Source organism: Aulonocara stuartgranti (genome assembly GCF_965226115.1).
Source record: "Aulonocara stuartgranti genome assembly, chromosome: 14".
NCBI classification, from domain to species: Eukaryota; Metazoa; Chordata; class Actinopteri; order Cichliformes; family Cichlidae; genus Aulonocara; species Aulonocara stuartgranti.
The window spans coordinates 9492760-9508653 of NC_138950.1; the positions used below are offsets into that span (position 1 = coordinate 9492760).

General features: G+C 39.9%; 1 protein-coding gene across 5 annotated transcripts in view; it reads right to left on the reverse strand.

Moving 5' to 3' along the window:
* Nucleotides 1–15894, reverse strand: part of stard13b (StAR related lipid transfer domain containing 13b) — a 73774-nt gene that overhangs the window by 26577 nt on the left and 31303 nt on the right. The window contains exon 1 of one of the 5 annotated variants that reach the window (XM_082502551.1): nt 6641–7067. The exons of the other annotated variants lie outside the window; for them this stretch is intronic. Coding sequence (XP_082358677.1) covers nt 6641–6764 — 124 coding nt within the window. The 5' untranslated portion in view covers nt 6765–7067. Of the gene's footprint in view, nt 1–6640; nt 7068–15894 lie in introns of those variants that run through there. 5 annotated transcript variants of the gene reach the window in all.

The following is a 15894-nucleotide window of genomic DNA, read 5'->3' on the forward strand; positions in this document are numbered from 1 at the left end:
TTTTGATGGTATATATGCATCAATCTATCAATCGTTTGTTGTAAGATTCAGATAATTATTTTTTAAAAGCTAGACATTTTAAATGAGAATAAGAAAGAAAAGTATTTCTTTGTGCCCCCCATTCCCTGTTAATGCCCTACATGCCCCCTTGGCCACACTTTGCTAGATCCGCACCTGCACAGTTACCAGCTGTCAGCTACCTAAAAAAGGATCCTGGGGTTATTTGTCTCTCAGAAACAGTTCATAACTTCCCTTCAACTCATTCATGTCACCTAAAAGGTAAACCTGTTTCTCCATCACCTGCTCAGCTCTGATGATCCAGTAAGGACATCTCCTGGTTTCATCTTCATGTTTCCCTCTCACCAGATAACCAAACCATATCATGACCAGCAGCTTTTTTTTACAGCTGTGGCTCCAGCAAACATCAGCTGATACTAGAAATTAATATTAAATAAATTCTAACAACAGCTGATCAAGCTTAAACGTGCTGCTGTTGTTTAGCGCGACATCCGCTGGTTTCCTCTTTCGGCGCAAAGTGGGCGATAAACAAACAAGAGAGAAAAGCCGATCAGCTGATCATTGATCAGTTTCATGATTGAAGTAGAAACGGGAGAGGGAGGGGGGAGAATGAGAGGAGAAGAGGCAGCTGTGCAGCGTAAAGACACAGAATAACTCCAGCTTTGTGCCTTTTTCATTGTAGCTGAATTACGGGACAAACTGTTCCTTTTCACCTCAATAAGAAATAAGTAATATTTTCTCTGAATACCAGACGGGACGGCTGGCAACTCTAATAACTTATGAACAAAATAAGGTTCAACATCATTAACTTCATAGCACCACCCAGCTGTGTAGAAACTCCGTCATGCTAGCTAGCACGCAGTACGGAAAAAGTCAGAATAACGAAAATAAACTCCACCTAAACTTGGTTTATATCTGACCCAGAGAGACTGCAGGTCATAACTTCTTACCTGAAGTTCAGTTCACACTTGGACCGGCGGCCGCCTCGGGTCTCTTTTCCTTCTGCGTCCCTTTTCCTTCATCCACCTGCTGCCTCCACCACTTGCTAATGTTACTGAATCTGTGGAAACTCCGCGATGCCACCACACGAAGTAACGAGTAACGACCCTATCTAAATCCCAGTAACGAGTAACGCGTTCCTGATTTTGGCATAATAACTAGTTACCGTGCTCGTTACCACAATAATAACGTAGTTACTGTAACGCGTTACTTAATAACGCGTTAGTCCCAACACTGATTATCATGTAATAGTTCCTCATAATTGCAGCTGTTGTAGCTGGTACACAAAGACTTAATGACTTTCCATTTTCTGCCATGGACCAACAGACATCTATCAAACTGTGACTTTAAATAAAGCTGTGTAGAGCAAAAGGAAAAATTAGGTATTTATGGGACAATCGCTACAACTTATTACAACTTCTTTTTGCATATAATCCCCCTCTCGCCCCCATTTATTTGTTTATTTATTCATATGCAACTCCGCAAGCTCATTTTCTTGTAAGACATTCCAGGACAGTAACAAAGTAACAGCTAAATCAATGTACAATGCATTAAAATAAAGATAAACAATCACATGCTCCCTTAAACACATTCTTTGTGATTCCCTTATGCTTACTAATGACAGAGCAACACATCCCCTGCAATCCTAAAGCTTTTTAGAAGCTTGTGAAAAGGTAAATGTCCTATCCCAGTGGGATCAGATATTAGCCGCTCTTTGAAACTGCTAGATTGCACCAATGTATGGGCAGTGTAGGTGACAGTTCGGTGCATTCACTTTATTTGTGCTCTATCCAGGCAACTCCACATGGCTTATTATTTCCAGTATTGCAAACACATCTCATTTGGATTATTTTTTGTGGAAAATATCCCAAACATATCCTCCAGAAACTAAACAAAGCTCAGCATAAAAACGGCGTTACAAGGTTGGATTTTTTGACTCCGCCTTCTTTTCAGGTTTTACAAGTAAAACCAAAAATGAATCTCCTCTAAGCTAAAAAAAAAACAAAAAAAACATCTCAAATATTTTCAAAAGCAAGTCACTTACTCCATTTGGAATGGCAAACTAAATCATATATTCTTATGATTTTAAAGTCCACTTCTGTCAGCCAGTTTACACCATAAAATAACAGCCTTCTAATACCTGAAATATGCTTTGGTACCAGCAGACACACCCAGTGCCAATCAAGGCCCCTGCCACTCTCCCAGTGACTGTCCCGGCCTCAGCATACAGGCTTGTCTGTTTAGTGTGAGCATGGCGCCACACACGTGAATAGAGCAGAAATAGGCAAGCGACCAAGTTAAACACAGCCCCTGTCTGTTCCTCTCACTAGCTGGCATAATCCACCCTAGCTTAAGCTCACAAAGACCACAATTCAGCAGCACACTTCAGAGCCCGCTTCACATTTTCATAAACTTCTCCCGGGTTTAATGGCCCTCCCCACACCCTCAAGTGGCATGTTTAATACAAGGCTCTCGCTTTTTTAAAAGCACTAGGTGATGGTGCGACACCATTCAGATGATTTCATTGGGTGACGACTCTTTTTTTTCCCCCTCTTTTTACACACACACAAACACCTGCATTCATTCATGTTGTGAAAGAATGGCTTAAAGTGTTAGATGCAAAAAATGAGGGCAAACATTTCTGCATATTTCTCTTCCCTTTTGTCTAGACGATGTATATCACCGAGTGCATCATACGTATCACATTACAGAATCAATCTTGTAAATGACAGTGAATGAGATTAATGGTGTCACCGTCTCCGTCCATGCTCAAATACCTGAGCGGTGATCGTGAAAGAGCTACAACATCTTCTGTGTACTCAGAGATGTCCTTGTGTTTAACTTTATGCCGCAAGCCATGATGAAATGGCTGTGGTCTGTCCTTAGAGGGAGCGCAGTGACTCCAGCCCTTATCAAACTTGTTTCAACACGCCACTGTCTGGGTTTCAGAGCTCAACTGCTATACCACATGACAACAGGAATCCAGACTCACATTACAGATGCACAAAAACATACAGAGGCTCTGTCAACATAGCTACCATGTCACAAAGTGGATTTTTATTGTTTATATACCCCATAAAGAAAAAAATAGATATATGTGATACTGGGTTTGAATCATGTCCAGTTCACATATAGCAGCAGTATCACACTTCATTATTAGGCCCAAGCCATAATGCAGACTTTTAATACATGTCAAACTTTCATTGCTTTCCACTCACTTTCTGCCATGTGTGATTACAAAAGGGGAACTTGTATTCTGAATCATCTTGAGTTAGTTGACGTTAGTCTGATGTGGTTTTATTCAGCAGCAGACACATGTATTCTGGACTGGGCAGTCTTGCTTCTGGTGTGGCTATGTTTCCTGTGGCTAAGTTTTAAGAATAACTCTAGTGTGACAGAAGATTTCCACTTCATGAGCCACCACATTTCTGACTGCTGAACTCAGCTCTGCATGATCATCACGCTCAAATACTGCAAGACCAGTTGAGCTCTATATGATGAGGTGGTTAAACTTTTTAACTCGCTTCAGCTCTTGGATGCTTTTTTTTTGTTTTTAGCAAGACTTCATGCCTATATTTGTCATTGGGAGTTAATTTAACAATATAAATGCTACAAACCAATTATTTCACCATTGGCTTGTTAATTGTAAGTTTTGCTTCTGCTGGGGGTAAAATTTCCAGATAAAATTACGACAGGAGGACAGTTGCTCAAAGCTGCTTATTGACACTTAAACAAATATCTAGCATACCCATCAGCCAGGTGTGATTCTAAAAAAAAAACAACTGTTTTCTGGATTTGAAGCTTGAGCTCTAAAGCTAAGTACAGAAGGAATATTTGTGGGTTTAGACACCAGGCATAATCTGCAAATGATCCCCAGTTCAAGATTGGGGGACACACAAAAACCCGATTTCTGGCTTAGATAGCCCTAATGCCAATGCCATACCCAGATAAACTGGAGGTTTTAAGAAGGCTTACTTGTGTAAAGTCTGTACCAAATCAAACGTGCAGATCTGTCTGCTGTGGCAACCCCTTGGGAAATAAGGAAGCAGACCAAAGTATCCAGGATTTATTTATTCCAGGATGCCTATGTCTCCACAATCTATCAGAACTGGACACATAGATCAAGAACGTCTCAACTCACTAAAGTGATGATTGACAGAGAAAACCACTAAACCCTCAGTTTATAAATAAACCAAATATTTTAACACTTTTAAGAGCTGTAATAGATGCGTCACAGTACTGTACAATACAGGCAATCTTGTATATTTGTATTCCTCCACAGAATTCAGTTTCAACACCTAAATGTCAAATAAAATACTGTTACGGCTGACTTCTAAGGCTGCAACACAACTTACTCCAAAGCTCCTAAATAAGCCAAACAAATCAAATCAGGCATTTGACTTAAAGCTAAACTTTCAGTTTGAAAATTTCTGCTTTGCCAACAAAAATTCAGTTTAAGAGGTTTAATTAATGTCTAGGATTTGGACAAAGGCTCAAAGTCTCAAAGTCATAACCTTGGACTGTCACCTTATAATGAAAAAAAAGTTTGTGATTTAAACTTATCTACATAGGCTGGCAGCTCACATCTCTTTGTTTGAATATGTAATGAACACACATTAATCTCAGAGGTGTTGATAAGGCTTATTAAAGCTTTGGTTTAAATTTGTTTGCTGCAGAATGGCCTTAAATGTATCTTCATAATATAAGATACTGTATAATTTATTTTTAAAAAATTAAACTAAACTTTTAGCCAGTTCGTTAGTATTTTAGGGTGCAAACACACTTGTCGCAACATAAGTTCTTTGTGACATCATAAGTTATTCGCTGACAGACCAAATCCATCTCGAGTACCTCACTAGCACCATTATCTACATATACACTGAAAAAAGAAAATATCCAAAAATAGAAATTTGTACCGCACCTAGCACCCTAAAAACAGAGAAAAGAAAAAACTTTCAGACAGAGTTCACAAATGATTCAAATCAATTCCCATATGTCAGCCATCTACATCTGGGTCTGGTCTCTATGCAGCATTTGTCCCCTCATTGTTCAGTGTCTGCATAAGCAGCTTCACATGCTGCATATGGAAAAGAATGCAAGATTAATGTGTTAGATATCCAGACACTGGCAAACTCAGCTGCTGCACCAGTGACGTTCCTAAACAGGCTTCACAGCTGAGCCAAGCATGGATCAGATCTGATATGCAACTCTGTGCGCACACTCATAAAAACATCTGGTCTCCATTTGAATGACTACAGCACTTCAAATCCACCAGTGAAGACAGAGCTGTTTTGTCATTCATGTGGTTTTCCCCACATAAGGCGCTATTGTGGTCACTTTACTGCACCTGGCGGTACACTCGGGCAACTGCACAGATGACTGACGTTCACTTCTGACGCAATTCTCTCAGGGCCATTAAGAGAACCAGTGCAACAAAAACTGACCTTGAAATTATTAACTTAAATCGATCCCAGAGTACTCTAAAAATTAAACATTTTCCACATTATGTAACACAGTCTTAGAAGAAGCAAAAAAAATACCATAACATACCAATAACAAAACTGTGCCTATTGTGGTAAATGTTTCCATCTCTTTTGCCATTAAGTGCCACTTCCTCATATAGAGTTAATTTCATACGCATTTCAAAAAGTTAACATGTATGCTATACGTGATATTACTTGGAAAATAAAGTTCACTTTCACTGAATAATTCTTGGCAACACATGTGTTGTCACCAAAAAAGGCAGATGCATTTTGAAGGTGTTAAAGAACCTATGTGTAAACATTTTCAATGCAGTCACAAAGTTGCTTCAGTTTGGGTTTATTTGGGATTTTTTTTTGAGCCAAGTATGAGCAAATAATGTAAAGGGAAAAAAATGTGATCTATAATCTCAAAGACAGTGGCACAGAAAGCATGCACAATAATGTTACCCTGCAGAAATACAGTCATTATAACTAACGAAAGAAAACCAAATGAAAACCAATTTCTTATGAACACAATAATAACTTAACGTAAATTATGTGACAGAAAATAAGATCAAGCATTGCTTCATTCAATCTCATTCACTTCATAAAGCTGGTGAAATTACTTATCAGCGCCCCCTTGCGACCCCACTGTCATTTGAAAGTAATAAAAAAAAATCGACGCTAATAAAGGAAAACTCTCCTACAGAAAGGTATTAAACTGTATTTATTATAAGTTTATGGCATTTATTAGACAGTTTTTTTAGTTTGCTGCCTAACTACCTACACCTTCAACTGAGCGCAACTAAAAAAATAATTTTTAAAATTGTAATATTAGACCAGACTACATGCACGCGTGGAGTAATTTTTAGGATAAACAGTATCAATAGTGTCTAGACAAAAAAAAAAAATCTACCAACACAAAACAAATTCATAGCCTACCACATTAAGAATGTGTTTTCTTCTTAAATTCTCTTTAAATGTCACTCTGATCAGTGTGCAATAATAAAACAATAATAATTGTTATACACGAATTATATACGAATTAAAGAACTCTTCCCAGTAATAGGATGGGGTCACCTCAGTCTCTGCTGCGGTGGATGACACTCTATTCCAGCCTATACCGCGGGCTAAGATCTGACCTGAAGCGGGCTACTGACCTGCCAGTCTCCGCTCTCTGACACCCTTCCAGAGTAAATCCCAGGCTTTGGATGTGGAGCTCCACAGCTGCTCGCTGAAAGACCGCCGGAGCTTCAGTTTCGCTGACCTTCTTTTAGAATTCATCTCAAATCCTCCACTCGGACATAATAATAAACTCCTCCTGGTATCTCACAAACCCCTTTAAACACCCCGACACAAAATCACCTTTTTCCCGGCTTCAAGTTCTTTCTATAGTGGCGGCAAACCTGACTCCGGTGACCGGTCTTCAAACGAAGTTGTCACCATTTCAAGGGGAATTAAATGTATCCCCCCCAGTTAAAAACGGAAATCAGCAAGACAAGTAAAAGTAAGAAAGTGACAGTAAAGCATTAAGCGCGGCTTTCCCACTTCACACCAGATGTGTTTGTGTGCGCGCGTGTATCGACATACAGCCCTGTAGTCGTGATGCCTTCAAGTACCGTGGGAAACATGGAAATTGTTAGGAGAACCGATAAGATCCTTACAGCGAAACAGTACATAATATCTGGGAAAGAATCAGCGGAGCTTAGAGGGCTGGTGTGAGCAAAAGTGGTTAGATTACATAATTTTAAAACCCAGTTTTGAATAAAATAGAATCATGAGTTTATGCATTTAACAAATACGTTTACAGTATATAGAGTACAGTAGAAGAAATATTAGCTACCTTTAAACCCATGTCAGTGAAGTCAACATTAGCCTATGACACATTTATTATATGTTCTCGGTTTAATATTTATTTTTTTCAGAACATAAACACACATTTTGTGCAGCAAAGTTTTCTGGACTCCATCGTGAAACTGACTCTGTCATTTGTAACGCTGGCTGTCATCTTATCAGCACTATTACAGCTGAGCAGTTAATACAATATTGTGTACAATGTTAACGCTTTGCATACAAAGTTACTTTTTAGATTAACGCTTCCACAGTTGTACTCGTTCAATTTTCAAGTGGTGCCCAGGTCTACGTAGGGCACTTGAAGGCATCACGAGCTACAAACCACGCAACACCGCAAATACACACCGTGGCTCTCAAATGACAGAATCCACAAGCGAGCAATCACTTTCTCCTGTACTGTCACAATATTCTAATATGAAAATCCAAAAAAATAGCACTGAAATAAATAAATCCAAAATTAGACAAATGCTCTATTATAGGTATTCTTTGCGTGTGATGATTAATAATAATAATTCAGTTATTTTACTTACAAATTTGTGTATTATCTTTACAGTCAGTCTTTCTTTATTAGGTATAACTGACAACTCACATATAGTCTTCATCAGGCAAACCCTGCTAGTACCAGGTTGAACTCCCTTTTGCCTTCATAGCTACCTCAGTCCTCTGCCTTAATTCTGAAAGTATCACAGACTTCCACATGCATGATGCAAATCTCATGTTCCATCACATCTTAAAGGTTACCTAAGATCTGGTGGATGACAAAGTAAATGAAATACCATCCTGCTGGAAGATGCTCAGAAGATGGATACACTGTGGTCATAAATCAAATCAAATCAAATCAAATCACTTTTATTGTCACATCACATGTGCAGATACATTGGTACAGCACATGTGAGTGAAATTCTTGTGTGCGAGCTTCACAAGCAACAGAGTTGTGCAAAATACAATAATGTAAACAAGCAAAATACAAGAATGGCTACATCTGAAACTAATAAATATATGTACAATATATAATAGTATATGCATTTCTGGATGTGTATACTAAATATTTTTCTACGTGTGTGTGTGTGTGTGTGTGTGTGTGTGTGTGTGTGTGTGTGTGTGTGTGTGTGTGTGTGTGTACATATTTTACAAATTAAATTAAAGGGATGGACATGGCATTTAAATGATACTCAGTTGGTGCTAAAGGACCCAACGTATACCAAGAAATTCTTCCCCACACCGTTACACCAACAGCATGACCCATAGATACAAAGCAGGATCGATCCATGCTTTCATGTTGTTTACACCAAATTCTGACCCTACTACCTGAATCTCGCAGCAGAAATCGAGACTCATCAGACCAAGTAGCAACATTAACATTTTCAACTGTCCGATTTTGGATTGATCAACAAAAATTCTAGCTTTAGTTTCCTGCTCTTAGCTGACAAGAAAATCACCCAGTGTGGTCTTTTACTGCTGTAGCCCATCTGCTTCAAGGTTTGGCATGTTGCACATTCAAATAGGGTCTTCTGCATTCTTTGGTTGTAATGAATAGTTGAGCTACTGTTGCCTTCATAACAGATCGAAGCAGTCGGGAATTTGTTCTCTGACCAGTGACATCAATGAGGCATTTTTGCCCTGAGAGCTGCTGCTTACTGGACATTTTTTCTTTTTCTGGACCACTCTCTATAAACCCCAAATACTTTTGTGTGCTAAAAATCCCAGTAGACCAGCAGTTTCTGAAGTACTCAGACCAGACTATCTGACACCAACAACCATGCCACATTCAAAGTCACTTTCTTCTCCATTCTGTTGCTCAGTTTTAACCTCAGTCCAACAGGTCATCTTGACCATGTCTACGTGCCTGAATGCACTGAGCTGCTGTCATGTGATTGGCTGATTTGATATTTGTGTTAATGAGCAACCAAACAAGTGCACCTAATGAAATAGCCTATGAGTGTATGCGTTAGCTGTTACCAGAATTTGCACCTCTGTTCGGGACAATGTGGTCTATTACTCAAAGCTTAACATGGGTTCAGAGTGTTCTCCCCAGGTAGGTCTGAGCAGGTTACATGTTTAAGAAAAAACAAATAAATTTCTTTTTACAAAAATGTGCAACAAAAATACTAACGCAAGAAAACATCAGGTCATCCCTGAAGAATAACCACAGTAAGCTCTTCTAAGCTGGCAGCTGCCATTGAAGACAGCAGCTTCAATGATCGTTCTACCATAATTATTTTAGGAATTTCCTCCTATTATTGTATGCTCGCTCAGGCAGTGCATGACCTAAATGCAGTGATATCATATCAGCTGAATTCATTTCATGGGCACCAGCTGGGATTGCTGCTGTAACAGGTTTAAATCCATGCTAAACACACAGGATGACACTTTCTGGAATAACTAAACCTCTGCTGACCCCAGCTTGCCCTCTCAGTATGAAGCTGATGTGACAGTGCTGAAATTAATAAAAGACAAAGACCATTTTTCTCCTGAGCAGGACAGGTGATTTAAACATTATAGCAAGGTCACATAGTGAGATATCTCTGTACCAAAGTGTGTGCAGCTGAGAATATTAATGAAGGGCTCCGTTTTCCATTTGTTCTGTTTGAAAGTGAAATTATACGATGTTAGGGAGAGTTAGAAACTGCACGTAGGAGCCCATAGAACTCCTCTGATCTTAGCTTATCTGACATGACAACAATAACAGCTGCATACTTCTCATTTTATGTTGCAAACATCAAATACTTCCAACCAGGCAAAATATCAAAATTTACACATTTACCGTTTTCTCAGTGTGTAACATCCTTTTTCTGTATTTCTATAAAAAGCGATCTGTCACTCTTAGCAAGTGACAGGAATGAAATGTATTTCAGAAAATATAGATGCTTTTTTTAGGCTCGCCACTGGCCTGTTCCGCAGCCAGTGATCAGTGTGGTGCTATTTTCAGCACCACTTATTCACCTCAGGCTAAAATGTAGCTCGGAGGACTAAAACACACGTACACACTTCAGTAAAGAAGCTGCTTCATTTGATCCTGTGAGTCTTTTAGAAAGGGTCAGGGTCAGGCCCAGTCAAGCACTTTGTTTTCCACTGGTCACATGACCCAGGAAGCCCACAGAGAAAAGGCCAGAATGTCAACAGACAGCACAATATCTAATTTAACACAAAAGACAGTAACAGCTGTTGACGTTGTCTTTCTGGGGGAGGTTTTTTATAACATGATTTTTGTCACAAAGAACCCATCTTGATGCACCTGTAGTAGACACGGGTTGAAAAAAGGACAGTGAAGACAAGATCTTGGCAATGTAAACAAGGGACGAGTCTCTAGTCTCAGTGACGTAGAAGGCAAGAACGGACAGATAGACAATACCAACCCTGTCATCTTCTAAAGAGCAAAGGTGATGGAGGAAGAACAGCAACTAGATTTTGACCTCTTTTGACATGAATCACCAAAGAGGAAAAAACGCAATCTACTTACTCTAAAAAGAAGCCACTTGGACAGTAAAGACGAGCATTATCACACTGTGGATCATTGTGGCTAGACAATGACTTAGCCTCTGGAGCAGTCCTTGGCAGCAGAAGTAATAGCAGATGCAAAGAGAGGAAACATCAGTCAGCTTGAGAATGTTTTCCTTTTGCTGACTCACCCACTTGTTTATTTTGGCCAGGCAGCACTCGTTTTCCCGTTTTCCCCGAAAAAGTGCTGTACTTTCTGGACTACATTTTTTTTCTCCCTTGTCCACCCTCTCTCTCTCCATCCTTCATAAACACAAACAGATAAACACACTGATATTTACTCATGCATTATATGTCTGCATTTGAACAGTTCCAGAGTTTGAACCGTTGTCTGTGCCTATGTCTGGTGACAGATGTGGAATGCTGTCCCATTGCTGTAGTGGGAAAATCCCCGATGCGAGGAAACTGATTTCTCCTCCTTGAATGGGTCATGTTCTTGGCCAGGAGGTCTTACACCAGGCCCCCTTGAAATGTCTGGGAGATTGCACTTCCCAGCCTAATGGAAACAAAGCACAGGGAATGGGGAGATCGCTCCTCCACCTCCATCCCTGCCCCTGAGGGCTTGTCTCAGGCATGTGCTATAAATTTCCTGACCATATATTCCCAAGCCGAGTTCATTTTTCCAGCAGAGCCACACATGTGGTGTATATCTGGGTTTAGATTATGTGGTTGAGGAAGGAGGGGCTGACTTTGGTCCCAATCCATTAAAGTGGCCACTAATTCTGTTTTCTTAAAGGGCCGTCTGTTGTAACGTAATGGTTTCTTCCTTTAGTAAGGCTTGTTCTTTTTAAAGCCATTAAATCCAAAATAGATGATCATTTACTTTTAGTCTTTCTTCAACAGATTAACTGAGATTTTTCATGTTTCTTCATATCTTGTTATTGCAGTAGAAGTTTACATAACTTGACATCCTGAATTAAACTATAAGTGAGGTAAAACTCAAAAACATATACAAATATTCCCCATGCCATGAAGCTTCTGTAGATGCGTAAGTCCACAGGGGTCAAAGTTTGTAAAAACAGGCTTGAGGAATGTAAAACTGGCATGACAAGCGTATGTGGCTATTGTTTAATTGAATGACAAAGCATGTAATGCTGTCAGGTCTGAATCTCTTAAAGCTCTGCTGCCCACAAAAATCCATGGGAAAACATTTACACAACTCTTGGGCACCTGGTTTCTATTAGAGCAATGAGGATTTAATCACAGAGGTACACTTCTCTCTCAATAACTGCTTCTCAATAACAGCTGATGTAAAATGTTTATTAGCTTGTGCTCCATGGTACCTTCAAAGCAATCAGCGGCATACAGCTGACGGGATTACTTTAGAGAAATTACATCTCGGACGAGGTTCTTATTCTCATGGCATCAAACCTAACCATTTTGTCAAAGTCGCCGGCATCTCAAATATACACACAAGCTGTCTTTTGACTTTTGTGCTGTGATGCAGCCAATAGCGACTCATCTCACATTTAAGAGATGCAATAGGTTAATCTTGTGAACAGGCATAATTTAACCCGTCAATCTTTTTTTTGTGTGAACTTAACCAAGAAAAAAGGAATGAAAGTGAAAACTAGACACAAACAAGCAAACTGAATATAGCTTGAAGAGTTTGTCAGTGGACCATGATCTGCACTTGTTGCTATCACTGGTGCATTACGGCATCAACACAAAGGCACATTTTATGCCTCTCAAACATAACTGTGACATTTCATTGAATCCCATTTGTTTTCTTCAGCAGGGCCTTAGCCCTAATGACACAAACTGAAACAGGAAGTTACTGTTTATAGCTCAGGATAAGCATTTTCCAAGAAGACAGAGTTAAAATGCTAACAGAGACCAAAGTAAAAATTGACAGCTGCTTAAAATTAAAGCCACAGCAAGTGTTTGTACTCTCCCCTCCCATGACAAATGTCAAATAGGACATCAGAAGTCACTCAAAAGTCATTTGAAGTTGTTACAGTTGGCTTTCAGAGATCTGAAACTCCTTATTATGATTAGTAAACCACATTATTTCCCAACCTATGAGTTGCCACTTTGGGAATTCCTAGACCACATGCTTATAAAACAAAGTTAGGTTAACAACATCGGGGGGTGGGGGGGCAGAGCCCACTTATCTCTGTCCCTCAAACAGTTTTCATAATGAAGCACATGTGGAATCGCCAAGCCTATTGCCAAAAATTCTGCTCAACTCATCAACCATGATAAGCTGGATGTACAGTACAGGTATTGTTTTCACACTGAGAAACAAACAAGTCCTAGTGGGCCCTTGAGTTTTAAAGCCAGTGAGCCAGAGAGCAGAGAGGATGCAGGAAGTCTGCTCTGCTTCAGCCTGCTATTGCTCTTTGATTACTGAGCCAAATTGTTCAATCAGGTCTGAAACCACAAGAAAGCTGCAGTGCTACACCGCCCAAGGACAGAGCTTCTTTTAAGAGCGTGCTGTGTTTTTTTTTTGTTATCTGGGTACAAGTGAAAAGGGAACGGCTATCTAAATCTCCAGCAGCATGGGTGCCTGTAGCCTTGCTTCAGTGCAAAAACACACAGTGCGTGATGTGAGATGTGCCACGCGATTGGTCAACCTGAGGATGCGGAGGCAAGGGCTCGAGGCCCAGCGGAGGAACAGACTTTTTGCCTCCCTGCAACATCTGGAATCTCTGTGGTTTATGTGGGAAATTTGGAAGGCCACTGCGAGAGCCAATGAAGTTATTGTATCTAAACTGGCCCTGAGGAAATGTTCTTGGCTTCGAAGTTGAGTGTGTGTGTGTTTTGCAGGAACACTGAGGTACAAAGTGGATCACCAGATTCGATGAAGCTTTATGTGAGGAAGAAGTTATTGTTTGCATTCATTTCCAGTAGATTGGTAAACATTTACACACAAAAGGAGACACGTGGACATGAGCCGGTTGTCTGTTTAGTCACCAACATCCTGGTGTGGGACCCTAAAGTGGTGTGTCTTTTCCTGGCTCATTACTTCCTCAATCTTCTTTCTGCTTTTCTTCTCAGCTGAGTGGTGGACCAACCTGGTAGCTTTTGTGTTGCTTCACACACTCACTCACACACAGAGTTTCTGCCCTTGTGAAACTGGCCTGCGTCCTGACACGGCTGCCCATGTCTCCTTCGGCTTAGTTTACAAAACCCAGGCCTGAATTACCCCAACGTGCACACCAACTCAGGAAGCTGATCCCTAAAGGATTTATTGCCTGCTTTTTTCTCTAATTGGCAGCATGGGTGTAATTGGGAATGAGAACAATAAACCCGTTTCCGCTCCATGAAGGACCATACACTTGGGAGATAGTGTCTGCTCAAACAGCTTTGCGAACACACACAATACACAATGACAGGATCAAACCAGATGATTTATACTGGGCAATAAATTATGCCCCACGATCTAAGAAACTGTAGAACATGATGATCTCATTCAGTGCAAGGGCCTTGGAGGCATTATTAAATGATATTATGTGCTATTGCATATATGATTGCTAAAATAATTGCAATGAAAATGTTGAAACTGCAATGAAAACTTTAAAAGATTTCAGACCTTGTTAACCACGCTGTTCTGTAATGTTTGCACAACCTTGACAAATTACTGTATATACAAAGAAAAGTCCAGAAATACTAGCAGTCCAGCCCACCTCCACCCCCACCCTTGCTCTCCCTCTGAAACTGCCGAGCTGGCCTCTGCTCTCAGGAAACCGCAAGTCGTTTTCCATCTTTCCATGTGTGGAATTTTTCATGCATTTGTCATGCCAGCAGCACCCTTTATAGTCTGAGCTGCATCTATCTGCTTATAAATTTAGAGCATGATGTCACTGATCTGGCACCTGTCGGGAAACAGCCAGAGGGGAATAAAAATAATGGGACGATTTTGTGAACGTTAGTTTTTCTGTGGTAATAGTGGTAGTAGTAAATTAATTTAGGAAAAATTTTCTTTTTCTTTCGTCTTTATGAGACAGAACAGCTGATGTCTAAATCCTTGCGCTTCTGGCCAGCAATCACATCTTTGTCATGAAACACTGCGTGCAAATTATAGCACCTTTCCTTTAAGGACTTTGTGTGCTGACTAAAGGTGCCATACATACTTGTATGTGGCATGGTCAAAAGCCTCTCAGCTGCTGACATTGAAGTTAGATGGTTTGGACACAGGAGGGATAGTGGATATATTGGAAAAAGGATGTTGAACATGGAAAGGAAAAGAGGAAGACCACGGAGAACATTCATGGATCTAGTAAAGGACATGTGGGTTGGTGTGGGAGAACAAGATACAAGGGACTAGGTGAGTTGGAAGCAGATGATCAGCTGCCGCAGCCACTAAAGGAAACAGCTGAGAGGAGAAGAAGAACTGAATTAAGGTCTAAGTCAGTCATCACTTCTTATGAATTGGATCTCAAAGGGTTCATTCTACTGCTAACAAGAATAATAAATCATCTGGTTTGGTGTTGCTTACAGCCTATATATAATATATCGTCTCACGTAGCAATAATATCACAGAAAATCAAATAATGTGGCAGCCAAGTCAACAGTGTGTGCCCAATTTTACAGAAACATTTTGGAAAATATATTCACATTTTTTGTGTTCTCAATTTGGATTTGGAGGAACTTGATGTTCTTACATCCTAACTCTATCCAGCACCTTTGGGATGAACTTGAAGACTGGAAGCCACCCTTATCACCAGCATCAGTGGCTGACCTCACTAATCCTCTTGTGGCTGAACGAAAACAAAATCTCTGCAGTCAGGTGTAAGAATCTTGTGAAAAGCCTTGAGGAAAAAAAAAAAAAATCGCAGGCTGTTAAAAGTATTTGCCCCTTGCTGAATTTTTCTTTTTAAAATAATTTTTTTTTGCATATTTGACACATTTACATGTTTCAGATTATCAAACAACATTTGAGTAAATATAGAACACACTTTTTGTACGAGGATTTCATTTTTCATTTTGGAAAGCGGAGTTCAGTATCACTACCCAGACCTAGGACTGATTACTGTCAGACCTGCTGACTCAATAAACCACTTAAATAAAAGTGTATGGCAAATATAAGCAGACTAAAACACCCCAAAAAGTAAAACAT